Source organism: Macaca fascicularis, chromosome 10 (assembly GCF_037993035.2).
Source record: "Macaca fascicularis isolate 582-1 chromosome 10, T2T-MFA8v1.1".
NCBI lineage: Eukaryota > Metazoa > Chordata > Mammalia > Primates > Cercopithecidae > Macaca > Macaca fascicularis.
In genome coordinates, this window is record NC_088384.1 from 70,524,024 (window position 1) to 70,543,319 (window position 19,296).

Here is a 19,296-nt window from a genome sequence, read left to right on the forward strand (position 1 = left end):
TTTCAAACAAACTCACAATTCTAATAGATGAGAACTGCATGATCTCTTTCTCCCTGTCTTAAAATTGATGCACTGAAAAGTACTTCGCACATCTAGTTATTAATGTTCAAATAAATTTTTCTCTACAAAATGAATAGTGTCAACATTAGACTAAATGTGCAGTGTTTAAATTTTAATGGTATCCACAGATGCATAGAGACTCTATAAATATAATTTTGTGCCGAGGAAGCTCTTCTGAGAAAGGTTAAACAGGATGACAATAGCAAAGGAGGGAAAATAAAGGAAAAAAGAGATCCATGTTGGGAAGAGACAGCTGGTGCTATTGAAACCGACACTGCACACATTACAGAGGGGTAAGGAAGCACCATTTTTACTTGAAAAATGGTAAGATGCTGTAATCATCTTTGGGAAGAAGCTGTAAAGCTAGGAGGACATGATAGCTGTTTGAAAAGCAATTAAGCAATCTCCTAGAGGAGACGGAAAACAGACCCAAGAAGAAATGCAAATAAGCCTTCAGAACCCATCATGTGTCAACCCTTCACACTGGGAGGCTTGCTGGAGCACATGAAGGGCATTTGGTGAAATGCTAAATCAGGAGCCAGAATGTGCACAACTCGAGCATGAAGCAAAAGGAACGTGCTTACAATCATGGAGAAGGGGAATCGCCAGTGCTCATTTGCAACAAGCAGAATGAAGGTTCTGTCTTGACAGCTCTGGCCAATGTGATGAGATGTGTGCCAGGATAAGCCTGCACAAATCTATTTTTCAGGTACCCAATGGCTTGTTACTGAGCAAATGTGCCCCAGAATGAACTTAGAAAACAAATGTACACCCAGATAATTGCTTAGGCCTTTCAGCATTTATCATTCTTTCAAAATTCACTGATTGATTAATATCATCTCTTAGAGTAGGGTTTCTTAACCTTGGCACATTGTCATTTGGGTCCTGATTATTCTTTGTGAGGAGCTGTATTGTGCTTGTAGGATGTTTAGCAGCATCCCTGGCCTTTACCCACTAGATACTCCCTTCAGTTGGAACAAGCAAAAATGTCTTTGGACATCACCAAATGTCCCTGGGGGAAGGGGAAGAGGGGAGGAATGAGAGGTCGAAATAGCCCTGAGTTGAGAACCACCCTGTTAGATGACGTAGAAATCCAGATTTACGTTTGTTTAATCATATTCTGGCAGGGTGTTGTGGACAGCTTGTGGGTCTTGCAGCCAGGTTATCTGGTTTCAAATCCCTGCTTCCAGAGTGAATGACTTGAGACACCAGGTTCTGTGCCTTCCAACCACCCCCTGGTGCCCCTGGAGGGAACTACAGGTTGTGTTCATTGTTTTCTAGGAAGTTTCTACTCTCTGAGCTCAAGGTGCTATTGCTGCTTTTCTATAAATGGAATAAATCAACTAAAACTATCTAAGAACTCGGCAGGGCTCCATATCAAAACAAACATACAAATAGGTTTGAAAGTGAAATATCAGCTTTCCCCTAATATGTGAATTTTCAAAATCAATCAAATTTACTATAAGGTTAGCAAGCAAGGCATGTTAATACCCATATCTATGCCATGTGTCAAGCAGATTTTAAATTCATGTGTGCTAAGAGCGAGGGGAAGTCTGGAGAGTGCCTGAGAAGGCAGCCCTGACAGTGAGAATTCCAAATGCTGCTGAGAACCGCTCACACCCTGGGTTGTTGATTCTGGTCCAGAAATGTCTCTCTGGATGCCAGATCTCAAACTAACCACTGGAGGTCATCCTTGTCCCAACAAAGCTTCTAACTTAAGGCTGACGTGCACAGCAGAAGCAAATCAAGGAGGAAATGTGAGGCTGTATTAGCGACTCGACCCACAGAGGATGTGGCAGGGACTAGATTGTGAAAGGATGAAATGAAATGAAAAGCCACCTTGGGCGGAGCCAGTAAAGTCAATGCAACACCCAAATGCCCTTGAATGCCATTGTAGTGTGTTTTCACACACCTCCTGGCTTCGATGGTTTTTATTGCCAATGTCAGAACTTCCAGCTGCCTTGAGGCCTCTTTATCTATATGCAAAACTGCCTAAAAATTTTGCTTTCTCACCAAAACCCTGAATCCATAACTGACAGGCCACAAGAAAGCTCAGCTTCCTCTCCTTAGGTCCAGGCAACTCTGAGATGTAACTTTCCAGCTCCCAGAGGTCCCTGTGGGATCAGGCACAAACCAGCCACTATAGGATCCTGCCTGAGATTGCAGCTTGTCTGAGATTCCTCCCCTTCTGTGTCCTGCAGTCCCTCTCTGCCTTACCTATTTTCCCTGGGAGTCATTATTTGATAAATCATTGTATATAAATCCTCATTCCAGGGTCTGCTTCTGGGGAATCTGACCCAAGACCCTGGTTTAAAACTTGATGCTCAAAACTTTTGATTTCTTCCCCCATGATTGTCTACCTGGCTGCTTCAGGTAACCGTGGGATTTGGGAACACATATTACCTAGAGTAGGCTCTGTACCCCTTGGCCTTTTCCTGTAGGACAGACCAGCATTGCAAGTCTATTCCCGGGCCTCAGCAGGCTCAGTTGACCTCTCCGTGTCTACTGTCCATCACAGCATTGGCTAAAGTGGTTCCCAGAAACCAATGTGTCTGCTTGCGGTTCCTGGGAATTCAGGCTTGAACTTTGTCTGCTAATCCATTTGTGGCAGCACTAAGAGTAGTAATTTGAAGCCCAGGGAAAGATCTAAGAGCAGATAAAAAAGATCCTTAAGTTAGTTCAGAGTCATGAGGGGCAAGGCAGGTGAAGGAGCTGGAAGAGATCTGACAAGCCATGAATGGATCCAGTGAGAGGGGAGGGTGCACACCTGGGTGGGTGTTTCAACTGCGTAAAAACCTGGCTGTGACTCGGGATTTCTGCCTTTGGTTTGTAGAAACCTAAACACCAGCATTGCCTTTTTTTTTTTTTTTCCCCCAGTTCAACATAGCATTGCTCAAACAAATCAGTGTTCTCGTCTCAACTGATTCATTTGGCCAGAATAAATTCACAAGCTGAAGTGAATAGAGAAAAGGGAGGGAGAGCTGGAAGAGATGGAAGGAGGCAGAAGTGGTGAGATATTAGCAGCACCACCTATTTTATTACCCCCACAACATGCTGACTTTAGCATAGCGTGCACTTGAGAAAAATGATTAAAACAATTGCTCACGTGTGACAGAAAAGTAATTTCCATTTAGAAAAATATTTAAATCAAAAGATGGGGAGCATTCTCTTTGTTAATGATGGGCTAGTTTACACAGAGGGTAGATTATACAAAGTATGTGGATCAATATATCATTCTTCTGATTAAGTTACTGATATACTATGATATTTGCAGGGGATGCAGCCGAGAAGATCTTTACGTGGTGAAATTGTGTTTCAATGGTATAACAAGGAATATTATTAGCTTTTTTCTTATTGTTTTCACCATTTTCAGATAGATGAGGATGAGTGTTGAAGAAATGAGATTTTTTTTTCCTAGTGCATTTGATCTTATTTCTTCTCTTCACTCATAGCAGAAATACCCACCTCCTCCAGAGATTAGTTTAAATACTACATGAATAAGCTGAATATTTCCCTGTACTAAACCTGATCCCTGAGGATATTCACATCCCCTCAGCCAATAAACATGAGAAGCAGTGATGGGCCCCGTTTATCTGAGGTCAGAAGTGGGTGATGCTAGAGAGAATGACACTCTCATCTTCTAAGCTTAGGAAATATACCATGGTTTTCTAAAACTTTACTGCACAAAAACTGCTGCTGAATTTAGTCACAATGTTCATTGTGAACAAAGAACTAAGTCATCTGTGACTCAGATATTTTTCACACAGACTATGTCTTCACAAAAGCAGTTCAGGAGTGGGAAGGAGGGATTGTAGGGCGATGGCGACTACAATAACCCACATGTTTCTTCTGGTAAAACTCTACTGACAATTCCGACAATTACTTCAGTTATTCCATTTCACTTTGCCATTTCACATAGCAATTCTGAAAAAAAGCCCTTGCTAGGCCTGCTTCAGAAAGGGTCTTATGAATTCCTGGCCAGGCATTTAAAGGACTGATTTCTAATCTTAACATCTGATGGGAATTCTGATTCCCGGCTTACCTCTTACAGTTTTGCAGAAAGCAAAAGTAGCAGTTTCAACCACATGCTCCTTGAAAAAGAGGCATAACTTTTAACAAAAGGAGTCTATTACAACAGCAATATGCCACCTAGTCTTCAGGGAGGAGCTTATGGTGCTTTCAGCAGATAATTGAAGCCCTGCGTTAAATTGCTCTTTCTTGCCATTTCCTGAATGTTTGTTCCCATGAAGTAGCCAAGAAAAGGAACTCAAAAGCCCATCCACTGAAAATGAGGTGTCCTGCAGATGTAAAAACCCATTAACTAAGTCATTATTAATAGTTGCTACAGCACTATAAATGTTTTATTCAAAAGGATCACTAGCTGCTTATGTATTAGTCATCCCAAGGAGAAGAGCTTACAGAATTGGCTACAGTTGAGTGAAGTCACCATTGGCTGAGTGTCGGACAGCAGGGAGAGTAGAATGGCCTCCTGCCATTTGCAACGTTATTCATTCCAGGATCCAAGAGACTGAGGGAGAGAAGGACTGAAGGTAGGAACATGGGAATGTATAAGAGAACAAGACCTTCCTGGTTTGTTCTCTTTTCCTAGTACCCATCCAGACATTAAGAATAACGTTTCTCAAGAGACAGAGAGAGAGAGAAAGAGAGTTTTCATCATTATGCAAAGTATTAATAACATGCCTTGCAGACCATTTGAGAAAAAACTGTGGAGAAAGACAAGAGTGTTCTAGAAAGAAAACATGCTCAAGATACACTTTTAATTCACTAGAAAGTAGTCTAGTTCTTCAAACGTTTCAAAATGTTTTAAAACCCTCTCATTTTAAAATTTAATTTTACTACCATTTATTACATAAAACCGTGTACTGCGTACACGGTTATTTTACATGCAGTACCTAACTTAATCCTCACAATTATCCCAAAGTTGGTTACCCCCCAAAGGCATTACCCACTTTTTAGATAAGTGAATTGGGAAGTAAGTGGTTAGATGAACACGGTCCCACAAACAAAAGAAGCCTGAGCCATCATTCCTCACAATGTGGAATAATTCCTGAGGTTCTGAGACCTATAATGAACCCCACTTCATGTCTTCCACTGACATTTGCATAATATGAGGAAACCGGTCAAACACAGCCTATTCAAATCACTCGTATTTATTATAGGATTACTTTAAAAAGTTATATTCAAAATAAAATCATGCAATCTCATAATCTATCCAGAATAAACTTCTCATTGGCATGCATCCCACACCCATGTATACATTTTTGGAGGATGATATGGTTCGGCTGTGTCCCCACCCAAAATCTCACCTTGAATTGTAATATCCATGTATCAAGGGCGGGACTAGGTGGAGATAATTGAATCACGGAGGCAGTTTCCCTCATATTGTTCTTGTGATAGTAAGTTCTCACTATCTCACTAGATCTGATGGTTTTAAAATAAGGCTTTTAGAAGGGACTTCCCCCTTTGTTTGGCTCTCATTCTCTCTCCTGCTGCCATGTGAAAAAGGATGTGTTCGCTTCCCCTTCCATCATGATTGTAGATTTCCTGAGGCCTTCCCAGTCATGTGAAACTGTGAGTCAATTAAACTTCTTTTCTTTATATATTACCCAGCCTCAGGTATGCCTTTATTAACAGCGTGAGAACAGACTAATACAAAGGAGTAAAAGCCACAGTACCTCAGTCTCCAGATGGGCACCTGTTGTGGTCTATGGAGGCATTCTCTCTTCATTTTGCTTTGGATCTTGCACAAGACTCTTTTCAGAGTGAGGTTCAAAATTTCTAACCAGAGACTTGGACTTCTAGCATCAAGAAAACAGAGGGACAGAATACACTTCTATCCTCATAGCAAGTGTCATCAAGCTATGGAAACTCAAGGTGCTTACACTGTAGTGAGAAACTCTCTTTTTGAGATTGGTTCCCCCAGAAGTGTTGTTACATGAGCTATGGAGAAGACAAACATCCAAACCATATCACCATTCTTGCTAAGATGGTGATCCTTGCTAAGATGGTGATCCTTGCTAGGATGGTGATCCTTGCTAAGATGGTGATCCTTGCTAAGATGGTGATCCTTGCTAAGATGGTGTTATGGTTTGGATGTTTGCCCCCTCCAAATCTCATATTTAAATGTAATCCACAATGTTGGAGGTGGGGCCTGGTGGGAGGTGTTTGGGTCATGGGGGTGGAGTATTCACGAATGGTTTGGTGCCCTCCCCAAGGTAATGAGTGAGTTCTGGCTCTATTCGTTTGTGTGAGAGCTGGTTGTTTTAGAAAGCCTGGCACCTCCTCCCCTCTCTTGCTCCCTCTCTGGCTGTATGACATGCTTGCCCTCCTTCACTTTCCACCTGAGTACCAGCTTCTTGAGGCCTCACCAGAAGCCAAGCAGATGCCAATGCTCTGCTTCCTATACAGTCTGCAGAGCCAGGAGCCAAATAAACCTCTTGTCTTTATACATTATCCAGTCCCAGATATTTCTTTATAGCAATGCAAAATGGACTAACACAGAAAATTGGTACCAAGGAGTCTGGCATTGCTATAAAGACACCTGAAAATGTGGAAGTGGCTTTGGAACTGGGTAACAGGCAGAGGTTGGTAGAGTTTGGAGGGCTCAGATAAAGACAGGAAGATGAGAGAAAGTTTAGAACTTCTTAGCTACTGTTTAAATAGTTGTGACCAAAATGCAGATAGAAATATGGACGGAGAAGGCCAAACTGACAAGGTCTTAGATGGAAATTAGGAACTTAGTGGGAACTGGAGCAAAGGTCATCTCTGTTACATCCCAGCAAAGAGGTTGGCTGCATTGTCTCCATGTCCTAGGGATTTGTGGAAGACTAAACTTAAAAATGATGACCTAGGGTATACCTGGCAGAAGACATTTCTAAGCAGCAAAGCATTCAAAATATGGTATGGCTGCCATAACTACCAACCTACAATCAGGGATGGAAGCAAAATAATTACTTAAAATTGGAACTTATAATTAAAAGGAAAGTAGAACATAGAAATTTGGAAAAATTTGCAGCCTGGCCATGTCTTAAAGAAGGAACAAGCATTTTCAGGAAAGGAATCCAAGCAGGCTGGGAAGCAACACTTGCTAGAGTGAATTGCATGACTAAAACGGAGTCAAATGCTAATAGTCAAGACAATGGGCAAAAAGACTTGAAGGCATTTCAGGAACCTTTGAGGCAGCCCTTCCCATCACAGGCCCAGAGGCCTAGGAGGAAAAAAGAATGGTTTCAGAGGCCAGGCCCAGGGCACTGCTGCCTTGTGCCACCTCAGGATGCTACTGCCTGCACCTTGGCAACTCCAGTTCCAGCTGCAGCTCAGAAGGCTCCAGACACAGCTTGGGCTGTTGCTCCAGAAGGCAAAAGCTGTAAGCCATGGTGGCTTCTGTGTGGTGTTAAGCTTACAGGTTCACAGAGCAAAAGAGTGAAGGAAGCTTGGCAGCTTCTACCTGAATTTTAAAGGATTTACTAGAAAGCCTGGGTGGTCAGGTAGAAGCCTGCTGCAGGAGTACCAGAGCCCCACAGAGAAACTCTACTAGGGCAGTGCTAATGGGAAATATGGGGTTGGAGCTCCCACACAGAGTCCTCACTGGAGCACTGCCTAGTGGAGCTGTGGGAATAAAGCCACCACCCTCCAGACCCCAGAGTGATACAGCCAACAGCAGCTTGCACCCTGAGCCTGAAAAACCACAGGCACTCAACTTCATCCATGAAAGCATCCATGGGGGCTCACCTGCAAAACCACAGGGGTGGAGCTGCCAAGGCCCTGAGAGCCCACCCCTGGCACCAGTGTGCCTTGGATACAGGACGTGGAGTCAAGGATTATTTTGGAGCTTTAAGGTTTAATGTCTGCCCTACTGAGTTTTAAAGTCATGTAAGGTCTGCTGCCCTCTTCTTTTGGCCTATTTCTCCCTCTTAGAATGGAAATTTTTACCAAATGGCTGTACCACCATTGTATCTTGGGAGTAAATAATTTGTTTTATGTTACAGGCTCATAGATGGGAGGTATGTGGCCTGAGTCTCAGACGAGAGTTTAGGCTTTGGACTTTGAGTTAATATTGGGATGAGTTAAAATTTGGGGAGACTATTGAGAAGGGATTATCATATTTTGCAATGTGAGAAGAACATGAGATTCTAGGGGCCAGTGGGTATATTAGTCAGGGTTCTCTAAAACGACAGAACTAATAGGGTATATGTGTATATGAAGGGAAGTTTACTAGGAGAATTGGCACACGTGATCACAAAGCAAAGTCCCACAATAGGCCATCTACAAGCTGAGAAGCGAGAAAGCCAGTTTGAGTCCCAAAACCTTAAAAGTAGAGAAGCCAACAGTGCAGTCTTCAGTCTGTGGCCAAAGGCCCGAGAGCCCCTGGCAAACCATTGGTGTAAGTCCAAGAGTTCAAAAGCTGAAAATCTTGGAGCCCAACATTCGAGGGCAGGAAGCATCTGGCACAGGAGAAAGCCGAAAGCCGGAAGATTCAGCCAGTCTAGTCCTTCCATGTTCCTCTGCCTGTTTTTATCCTAGCCACACTGGCAGCTGATTAGATGGTGCCCACCCCTATTGAAGGTGAGTCTGCCTCTCCCAGTCCACTGACTCAAGTGTTCATCTTCTTTGGCAACACCCTCACAGACACACCCAGGAACAATACTTTGCACTCTTCAATCCGATCGAGTTGACACTCAATATTAACCATCACCGTGGGCAAGAGAAAGGATTTGGGAATGTTGGCTTGGCAGGGTCTGATCGGAGGGCTTTAAATTTGACCATTTACAGAAAGGTATGTTAAGGAGGATTTTAGCCCCAGATCTTTAGGGCCAACAGACCCCTCACTTCCAAAAGTGTTCTCGCATTCAGTTTCCAGTCCTGTCCTGGTCTTCTCGGTTCCAAAGGGAGGATTTGTTGGTTTTGGGTATCATTAGGGGTCAAAGCTTTTTGTATTGTGCATGCCTGGGCAATAGGACTTGCAGGTTTGGGCTCTGTTATACTTAAAAGGCAACTCAACATTTTGTTATCAACAGAGTTAGGTCTGGTTTGGGCTGGTCCTGCAGTTACAGTCAGAACCTTATCTAAGTATGCACAGCTAGAAAATGGCAGCCCAGTTATTTCAAAGCTCCAAGGTGCCCTGGGATCTTTTATCATCACCTAACTTTTCGGAGCAATGAGTGCCACCCAACGCACTTCCTTTCAACATGATTTCATTTTGTTGCCAACTATCATGTGCCATGCCCTGACTCCTCTCACCTCTGATCAGTTTCTTTACTTGCCTCATCCTGCCCTGGTAATACCTTGCAAGGGCTCTGCTCTAGGCAAAGTCTACCACTTGCCCTAAGCTGACTCATGAAACCTACCTGCCTTCCCTCCCCACATCCACTGCCCTGCATTGGTTCTTTATTCTTCCGTAGGTAGGAGTCTTACTTCCCGTACTCTGTGAGGTCAGAGATGGAGGATTAAACATCTTCTTTTTCTCTCACAAGGAGGCAGTACAAGCTGCATAGTAAAACTTAAAGCCCTTCCTAAATGAAATTAACTATATTCAGACTAAAAGACAAACAGTAGCAGCGCCCTTGTTCTGTTTAATCTTGGCTAAAACAGAATGTGTCTGGGTAGCCGGGGACTCACCAGAATGGAGCTGGGTCACAGGTACTCAAGCAGCCAGGCCCAACTACCTGGTACATGATTAATAAACTTGAGCAAAGACTTGGGCTGCCTAAAATATATATGTATTTAATATAGATACATAGAGAGATATATAGATATACATCGTTTAGCTTGGGGTATCAAGAAGCCTACAAGTTAGGGTTCCCTCAAGGATCGTTAGACTAAAATTCTTATGTTAACAGTTGACAATCTTTTAGAGGTGCTAAGATGCCCTTTCTCTTAGTGGGAAGGGGAGAGAAACGATTCATCAACTGGAAAGGGGTCCCAAAAGGCCTCATTGCCCACAAACTCTCACCCTGGTACCACTCTGCCTCCTTTTCTCTGGGTAGACATCAGTGGAGAATCAAGACAGTGCTGTGGTAGGGTTGGGAAAGTACTGATAATAATGTTCAATCCTGTTGTTTAACTTGGAGAGAGTTGCTCTATCTCCTATGTACTCTAGCCTTTTGTTTATTTCTTTTTCTGTAAGATGAGTAGAGGGAACTAAAATCAGTGTTTCTCAATCTTTAATGTGCATAGGAATCCCCTGAGTTATTGTTAAAAATGCATATTTTGACACAGAAGGCATGCAGTGGGCAGAGACTCTGCCTCCTAACCAGCTCCCAGGTGAGGCCCAGCTGCTGCTGCTGCTGCTGCTGGTCCACGGTTGGCCATTTGCATTTTTAGAGGACAGATGTGTGTTTAAAGTCCTGCAAGTGCTTGCTTTCATTTAATGCAGATAGGCCCCAGGAGATATAAATCAGTCAACGGCCTTCCAACTCCTGGAAGAGCTCAGTTTTCATGGGTTGGAGCTGACTGAGTTAAGCAGGGAGTTCTGCCCTGGAAGCCCCATGCATGGGGAGTGAAGCTGCGTAGCTAAGGCCCGGTGGGAGCAATGGGGGTGCTGGGCATCTCAGGGTTTCTTGGTGTTTCCGGAATGGAAAGGCCAGGAAGCGAGAGGCAAATAGAAGCAGAAATAGGATAAATACCTCTTACTCTAAAATTCTATCGAGAGCCCTAGATGCTACTTGAAACCTCTTTGGAATAAAGTAAAATAGAAACAAATAAACATTGGTATTTTGTTTTATTGTGTTTTGTATTTGGTACCACTTTATTTGACTGACCTACATAAGAATTTGGTAAAAAGATATTCACCCAAAATCACAGTTGACAGAGCTAAAAGATGACCCTGGGCCAAGTCTGTGGCTAACCCTAAACGCCCTCTTCTGCTCTCTTCTTCACGCTTAGGGGATGTCCAGATCACAGAGAACTGAAAACCAAGCTTCATTCCCAAGTCCCCCACACTTTTATTCTCTAAGGTGAAAAATGTTTAAGAAAAAACTCAGAAATTTTGACATTAAGTAGAGTACAGGCATTTTAATTATATGCAAACAAAGAAAAAAATCATGACTACATCAAAAGAATTATATTAATAACACAAAATCAAAGCATATTTCCAGTTAAATATAGAAAAACTTGTGGGCCCATCAGGACCACAAAACCTGCATCCTCCTCAGATTTCTTGATATATCACACTTGACTAGAGGAATTTGCACAGGAAGAGGAAATTCAAAGTTGGAATAGAAGTAGAGAAAATAACCTACAGACCTTTTGTGTTTGTTTGTTTTGTTGGATCTTTTGATGACTTGAAGCTTGAATAATATCCAGCAAGGATACATATTAAGGGAAAACTATTCCATTAAAAATATTTCGATAAACTACCTTCCCCTGTTAAATATACACATACTTCTTTAAAATTGGGGGAGAAGTAAATTGATCATTTAGAAGGCAAGTTACTAAACTGAAATGACTTTTGAGATTTTTCTAAATGACAAATTAGAGACATCATCCAAACATCTATGGGTCCAAAAACTCTTCTTCCCCCCAAACAGCTTTACCTCCAAAAGGCATCAAATATTAAAGGTAACAAAAATACTAGAATACTCCTTGATAAAACACCCCCTTTATTAATAATCCAATTGGCCAGAAAGACAAATGAGTAGGAAATGTCATGTCTAAAGGGAACATGACCCACCTATGACCCACCTATTTTATATACGGGAAATCAAAGAGCTGGGAAGAATCACTACTTAGAAATAACTACACATACATGATCTTTTATATGCATCCCCCTGTAAGAGGAGATTCTCTAGGTTGAAAAAATAATTTTCGGGTCTCAATTTACCCATTTGAGCTCAACATTTCCCCGCTCTAGCTCGTGGGAAGACCAGGCCAGCAGGAAACAAGTTTTGAGTTGAAAATCCTCTTTTATCTGCCACCTCCAACCCCTAAGCCCTTGCTCTTCTATAAGGTAACAGATCCTTAAAATGTCAGTGAGAAATTACAGACATGCATTTTTTGGTCACTTTTGCTCTTTTCTTTATTTTTGGTGTTTTCTTTCTATTTGCAGTTTTAACCAATGTATTACTCGCAGAAGAAGTCAATATCCTGGAAAAAAACAAAAACAAAAAAGATTGAACTGAATAGGCTAGGCTAAAAAACAGATGTAGATTCTGTATTTAAAACCATATCTAATCAGAGAAATTTGAATTTCAAGTAAGTAAAGGTTGACCCCCCAAAAATATGAAATAATTACCACTTTAAGTCAAAAACTACTTACAATGAAGGTCCTCAAATGAACCTTTAATTTATGGTTATCTGACAGATTTCAGCTTAACGCTAAGAAGTGATGACAACTGAGTCCCATTTGTGTAGGATGGGCAGTGTTTGAAGCACAGCAATTAGCTCCAGGAGAATCACTTCAAAACAAGCATCTTGCAAAGTAGCTCAGACAGCATCTTTTATTTCTGTCCTGAGTTTACAGGACCCCAGGGCATTAGGAAGAGTATAATTTTATTTCATACATAAATAGAATCTATTTACCACAAAAATAAGACATTCAAATATTGTTTTAGAATATTTTGATTTGATCAAAAACATGTGATAATTTTTTTCTCAGTCTATCTTTAGTGAAAACCGTCAGTAAGAGTCAGTTAGTACTGACTTTGGTTTGTTTCTTTGTTACATAGACTGCTTTGCAAGATAACTCGCATCTAAAACCAAAGAGGTACTGTATTGTATACTTGAAATTTGCTAAAAGGGTAGATCTTAATGTTTTCACACACACACACACACACACACACAAAGGTAACTGTGAGATGATGTATCTGTTAACTAGCTTGATTGTGATGATCATTTCACAAGGTATATCAAAACATAATGTATGCATTAAATGTATGCAATTTTTATCTGTCAATTATAACCCAATGAAGCTGAAAAAATAAAGAAAAAAGATGAGACAAAAAAATAGTAAACTGAAATAAGACAAAAGGCGGTGGTATACAGAAAGTTTACTCATCTTTCAACGTTGACAATAGTTATACATAGCCCCCCAAACCTCACTCTCTCAGAAAAATCGTCATTGAAAGTTGGGGGCTTTGTTCTATACATCTTGTAGGTTGCATGATTCATTTTTGACACCAGTCTATGTTGCCCCAAGATCTGAGTCCTTGTCTAGTCACTTTTGAAATGCTTACCGTGGTGGGAACTTCCTTGGTAGCTTCCTGGTACACACGCTGCTCCTTGACCAAGTTGCTGGGGAAATAACCCACGACTCCCATCTCGTCCTGGCCATCGCCATAAACCTAAGTGCCCAGAAGAATAGCAATCAGGAAAAAGCTGATGCTGAGTGTCTTCTGAGAAACCCGCAGGCATCCTCTTTGCTGACGGTGAAAATCATAGCTGCCAATACCTCTCTTTCACCCTGGGGTCCAGGGGGCTCTGCGGAAAATCCGAAGTTTACTTGGAGCACTAAGTTAACCCGCAGGAGTTGTGCATCTACTCTTTAGTGGCCCAGCCTTATTTCACTACTTTAGCATGACTTTATTTTATGCAGTCTTGTGAGTTGCCTGAAATCTATTTTGAACTCATAAATATATAAAGACAGTACATTTTTTAAAGTACTGTAGACACTTATTTTAAATGATGCAAATTTCTCAGTTTTCAACAATTCAAATGAACAGACTTAAAAGGATTTAAATGTAATCCTTCATTAATTTAGAATTCACCTTTAGGGTTGCAGATGAGGACAGAAAATCAACCCTGCTTCATCCCTCCCCAGAGACCACCCCTGTATATTTTAACTGAAAAACGCTGATTCTTTGGAATTAATGAGGGTGCAACCTTTCCTGAAAGAGTATTGATACTTAGACTCGCTGCCAACACACATGCCTTCTACTTGGCAAATCTCAGACGTTTTCGGATAAGATTCAAATTCTTTGGGATGTTCAAGCCCCCATGTATTTGACTCTTTTTTTGCCAAAATATCATATTAACCTACATTTGGTTTTGTTATGAAATTGATCTTTCTTTCTTTAAAGTGCAATAATAGCAACTATACCTGAATTTTTGCATTTCCATCTATAATCGCTACATGGTTCTTAACAACTAGTATTAAGCATTAAAATAGGTTGAAGGTGTTCATTTTAAATGATCTCATCTTACACTGCCAGCCCAAAATTCTCCAGCTTCGTTTTCTTTTACCAGCTTTGAGTACACATAGATCTGCTGCCCTTTTTTAACATTAATGAATCTACAGTCCGGGGCATTATAATCTTCTTGAGCTCTAGCCAGAGAAATAGTATCTGGAAGAAAAAATAAATAAATGATTACATTTTAGGCTCCTGAATTTCATAACAGTAAAAGGCAGTGTGTATTAGAAAAACTAGGAAATCAGAGTGACTGATAATTTCCAGTTTACAGCTGGTGTCTATCCAAGAGAAAGAAGACAGCCAAGATATTAAAGCTGCAACAAAACTCAGCCAAGTGAATTCTCCATAGTAAGACACCAAAATGCAGACCAGAAGAAACAAAGTTGATAATATACACATTGGAGAAGACTCACTTCAAAGTACAATTCAATTTTATGCTATTAGTGGATATATTTTCCATTATGTAATAGAAAGATAATGAAAAGCATAAAAAAATCCTTACAGACACACTCATCATCTGCACAGAGCTTCTTGGAAGCTAGACGGTCCATAAATATTCCATGCACAGCACACACAGCCACAAGACCCGGGAGGAAAAGTAACAATATTCTTGCCATCTTCCTTTTTTCTGTTTTACCTTAACCTCTTACTGGAAGCGGGGACTGACTCCAGTGGTTCCTCCTGCCTTTTATGTGAAAGCCAGACCTCTGGGTAAATACTCTGGCCAATTAGAAGGGCCTACCACCCCTCTGTTTTCATAACAAGCTACCCGGTTTCAGGAGCTATTTAGCATCTGATTTTCTAAACAGAGTCAAACTCTGTGTCTTTCTACACACAGATAATATCCAAAATGGTCCACTATTGTTAATGCTGCTTTAGCAGTGGTTTATTGTATCAATCAGCAGGGCTTTGCTGAGAGGACTATGAGAATTTCAAACCATTTTTCATTTTAACTCACTCCTAATTCTCTTTCAGCTTATGAGCAAAAACAGACCAGCTGTAGGATCTGTTGACAATGTGAGATCTATAGCACAAATAATTTTGATTTAAACAAATCCAGTTAATAAATCTGGATTTACATAACAGATAAATTAAGGATTCTTATGTTTATAAATCTTTCATGGTAGGATTCTTAGAAGGCATGCCTGTCCCAGGCCAAAGATGAATTCTAACATACTAGTTGATGCCACATTCAGACCCTACCAGTGGGGAAAGAGACAGGTGGGTTGGGAGAAATGGGCCAATCTTCCCCCTACCTGTTCTCTCTAAGACTTTCGCAATTCAGTCTCAAATGCTCAAGGGTGACAAGTCAAAGAGAAGAGAATGAAGTTACAAGTTTATGTTACCCCGAACTTCCTACCTCTGAGCATGTTTCCTATGGTGAGAGGAGCACTCCTAGAGGCACCAAAGTGGACCAGTACCTAGCTCCATCTATTCAGCAAATACTTACTGAGCACTTACTGTGCCAGGTATTGCTCTGGGCACTCAAGATATAGCAGTACATTTTTTAAAAGATTTTGGCCCCAAGGGTTGCTTTCTATTAGAAGAGAGAGACAATAAGTTACCGCTTTTTATAGGGTGTTTGAGGCTGGCATCTCTCCCATCATGTGGCCCTTCCCCTGTTGTTATCCATTGCTTCTAGAATAGAGATCCCTGTCAGGATGCCCTCTCCACCTTGGTTGATCATATGACTTCAGAGCAGTGGCTTCTCCCCCAACCCCAAACTCGTAACCTCATAAAATGAGGGACAAGAACTTAACTTACTAAATAACTTGGTGCAAAACAATTTTCCAAGGGATAAATTGGTAAAGCAAAATATAATAAAAACTTTTTTTTGTCTTGGGTATATGTGTGTGTGTGTGATAGAGTTTTATTGCTTTGTTTGAGTGTGTCTGTGTGTGTATGTAGAAGAGTTTTGGTGTGGCTATGGGTGTGGGTATGTGTGGCTGTGTGTGTGTGTGTGTGTGTGTGTGTGTGACTTTCAAGGGAGGATCTTTTATATAGCTGGCCCTGATTGGAAAGTTTGCTTTATTCAATACCTTCATTATAGACAAGGAAACAGGCACAGCAAATGCCAGAGTGGTCTTTTTGGTTTTTGTTGCTTTTTTTTTTTTTTTTTTTTTTTTTTGAGATAGAGTCTAGCTCTGTCTCCCAGGCTGGAGTGCACTGGTATGATCTCAGCTCACTGCACCCTCCGCCTCCAGGGTTCAAGCAATTCTCCTGCCTCAGCCTCCCGAATAGCTGGGATGGCAGGTGTGCACCATCATGCCCAGCTAATTTTTGTATTCTTAGTAGAGGCAGGGTTTCACCACGTTGGTCAGCCTGGTCTCAAACTCCTGACCTCAAGTGACCCGCCCTCCTCAGCCTCCCAAAATGCTGGGATTATAGGCATGAGCCACCGCGCCTGTCCTGGAGTGGTCTTTTTGAACCATCCTATCTAAAGGTTACCAGAGGGATCATGGTTCGGTGCTGTTTCAGTTCATCACTGTCAACTTAGAATTGACAAATTAGAATAAATCATTTATTTCCTGTTTCACATCAAGGAAAGATTGAATTCGAAGTTATTTTTGAAAGCAGAATGCCTCTGCGATTTTTCCGCTATAGTCAAGCTAAAGGTCTAAATTTCTGGGAAAACTAAAGCATTGATTAAATCTTCTTAATCCTGATTGTGCAGCTGTTTTATGGACTGTTCCAGTCTCAAACCAGCCCTCAGCATAGGACAGTTAAAAGACAATTGTCATTTAAGAGGCACTTGAAGAAATGGGGACTGCAAAAACTCCCCATTGGGGAGCATATAGAGACCCTCCAAAGCAAAATAAAATGATTAAAAACAAAAAGCAAAATGTGACATTCAAACTATCACGACTTAGAAAATCAGGCTAATGCTAATGTGAAGCCATTATTGGACATTTGAAGGTGAAGAAATAAAGTAATGATTTAACGAAGCCTTCTGAGTGCAGCCTGCGAAAGCTTGTGATGTTCTGGCATTCTAAAGTGGCAGAGACAGGACAGAAGTTAGAGGCTTCTTGGTAAAATTGCAGGCAAATAGGAATTTGAACTTGCAATAATTCAGCAAGTAGCTGTGTCTGGCAGTTATGCCGAAGACACTGGGGCCAATGGGGGTTCAGTAAGGGTTCTGGCCCCAGTTTGCATACTTGTTCCTCTAGATTTTCAGATGTATTCTCCAAACATTTAATCCCTAAATGACATTTTTCCCCTTCAGTTCCCAAATTAGATTCTCTGTCTGGAGTTCTTAAATGGAGGCCATGGTTCCTTTAGGATCTAAGCATGGACTCGGTGAAGTGCAGGCAACCTCCTTGTCATGGCCTACAAACTCCTGTAGGATCAGGAGCCTCTACCTCTGGGATTTCACCTCTTGCTCTCTCCTCTACTCGCTCTGTTCCTCCCATACCAGTTCTCTCTGTCTTTTGAAAACACTAAACTCATTTCTGCTTCAGGCACTCTGAACTTACTGCCTAGGATGCTTTTCCCCAGATACTAGCATTCAGGTCCCTGGCCAAGATGCCTCCATAGACACAACAATTTAAAAGAGCCACTTCAAACCTTCCTCCACCCAATCCCTGTATCACGTGGCTGCAGTACACTGTCCTAAGGCACGTATCATAGCTGACATGCCTGCTTTATTTACTTGGTGGCGGTTTGTCTTCCAACACTATAATGAAAGCTCCACAAGGCAGGGATCTTTGCTATCTTGTTCCTCACTCTGTCATTAGCACCCGGAAAAGATACTTGGTGTGCATTAAATAGGTATTCACTGAATGAATGCACAATTGCTCTAAAATTGTATGCATAGGGGTGTGTGTGTGTGTGTGTATATATATATATGTATGTATGTATGTATTTTTCCCCTGGGCAAAGTCCCTGGCTTTAAAAAGAGATTGATAACACCTCTAAGAGTCATTTAATAAATCACCAGGGTAGAAATTCTGGGGTCTTGCAACTTGCCACCAAAACATGGTCCCCAGAGCAGTAACTCTGACATCACTTTATAGAAATGAAGTTTCTCAGACCTCACCCCCGAGACACAATCTTAAATCTACATTTTAACGAGATACTCAAGTCACTTGTATTCACATTAACATTTGAGAAGTACTGTTCCCAGGCAAGTAAAATACCGTAATTTTAGCTCACATTCTTCATAAGGTCTTGGCTGGATATATTTTCAAGGGAAAACAAATGCCTGTTAAATACTCAAACAGAAGATACTATAAGGCTTAAAGTTTAAAATGGAGTTTTGAGTCTCCTGCAACTGAGGTAGGAGATCAGCAGAACTTGTTTTCTGGTCACAACCCTGCTGACCAGAATAGGATCTGGTCCAGGCAGTATAAAGTGAAGAAACCAGCAGGGACAAGGAGATGTCAAGGGAAGCAATCCTCAGCTGTCTTCATCGTTCATTAGCATAACCCACTCCCATAGTGCCATGACAGTTACAAATGCCATGGCAACAACCTGGAAGTTACTGTCGCTTTCCATGGCAATGACCCAGAAGTTACCACCCCTTTCCTAGAAAGTTCTAAATAATCTGCCCCTCAATTTGTATTGAGCCTCCCCTTAATTTGCATGTAACTAAAAGTGAGTTTAACTGGGTGTAAATGCAGTTGCCAAGAGCCAATACTTTGCCAACTCTGGGCACACTGTGTATGAATTAGCCCTGCTCTGCAAGAGGCAGTACTATTTACTCAAAGACTGTTGTTTAACACCACCAGCTCACCCTTGAATTCTTTCCTGGGCGAAGCCAAGAACCCTCCTGGGCTAAGCCCCAAGCTTGAGGCCTGCCTGCCCTGCATCACAACCATTTCCAGATCTAACATTATCCTCTATTTATCAATATACTGCTTTTGAAAAACACCATTTGAGCCAATGATCTATTATACCCTACTTCATGAAAGTAGAAACCTGCTTTGTTAGTTCTTAACCTTGGGTGACAATGGAATCACCCTGGTGGGTTGGGTTATAAAAATATTGATGACTAGGCTTCATCCCTAGAGACTAATTGATCTGGGGTGTAGATTGAGCATAGGTATTTGAAAATGGCTACCAGATGATTCTAATATGCAGCCAAAGTTAA

General features: G+C 41.4%; 1 protein-coding gene across 1 annotated transcript; it reads right to left on the minus strand.

Annotated features, from left to right (window-relative positions):
* Positions 1 to 10,844: 10,844 nt before the first annotated feature.
* OTOR (otoraplin) lies at positions 10,845 to 14,871 on the minus strand. The gene is made up of 4 exons (XM_005568301.4): positions 14,710 to 14,871; positions 14,221 to 14,360; positions 13,254 to 13,361; positions 10,845 to 12,165 (listed from the first exon to the last, which is right to left on the minus strand). The coding sequence occupies exons 1-4, from the start codon at positions 14,822 to 14,824 to the stop codon at positions 12,142 to 12,144; spliced, it is 387 nt and encodes a 128-aa protein (XP_005568358.3). The 5' UTR covers positions 14,825 to 14,871; the 3' UTR covers positions 10,845 to 12,141.
* Positions 14,872 to 19,296: the final 4,425 nt, after the last annotated feature.

Excerpts from the sequence above, each read along its gene's own strand:
- OTOR (XM_005568301.4), bottom strand. The coding sequence starts at position 14,824 with ATGGCAAGAATATTGTTACTTTTCCTCCCGGGTCTTGTGGCTGTGTGT. Across the intron at positions 14,361-14,709 it reads TGCAGATGATGAGTGTGTCT|ATACTATTTCTCTGGCTAGA; the intron begins GTAAGGATTTTT and ends TTTTTCTTCCAG. Across the intron at positions 12,166-13,253 it reads CCAAGGAAGTTCCCACCACG|GATATTGACTTCTTCTGCGA; the intron begins GTAAGCATTTCA and ends GTTTTTTTCCAG.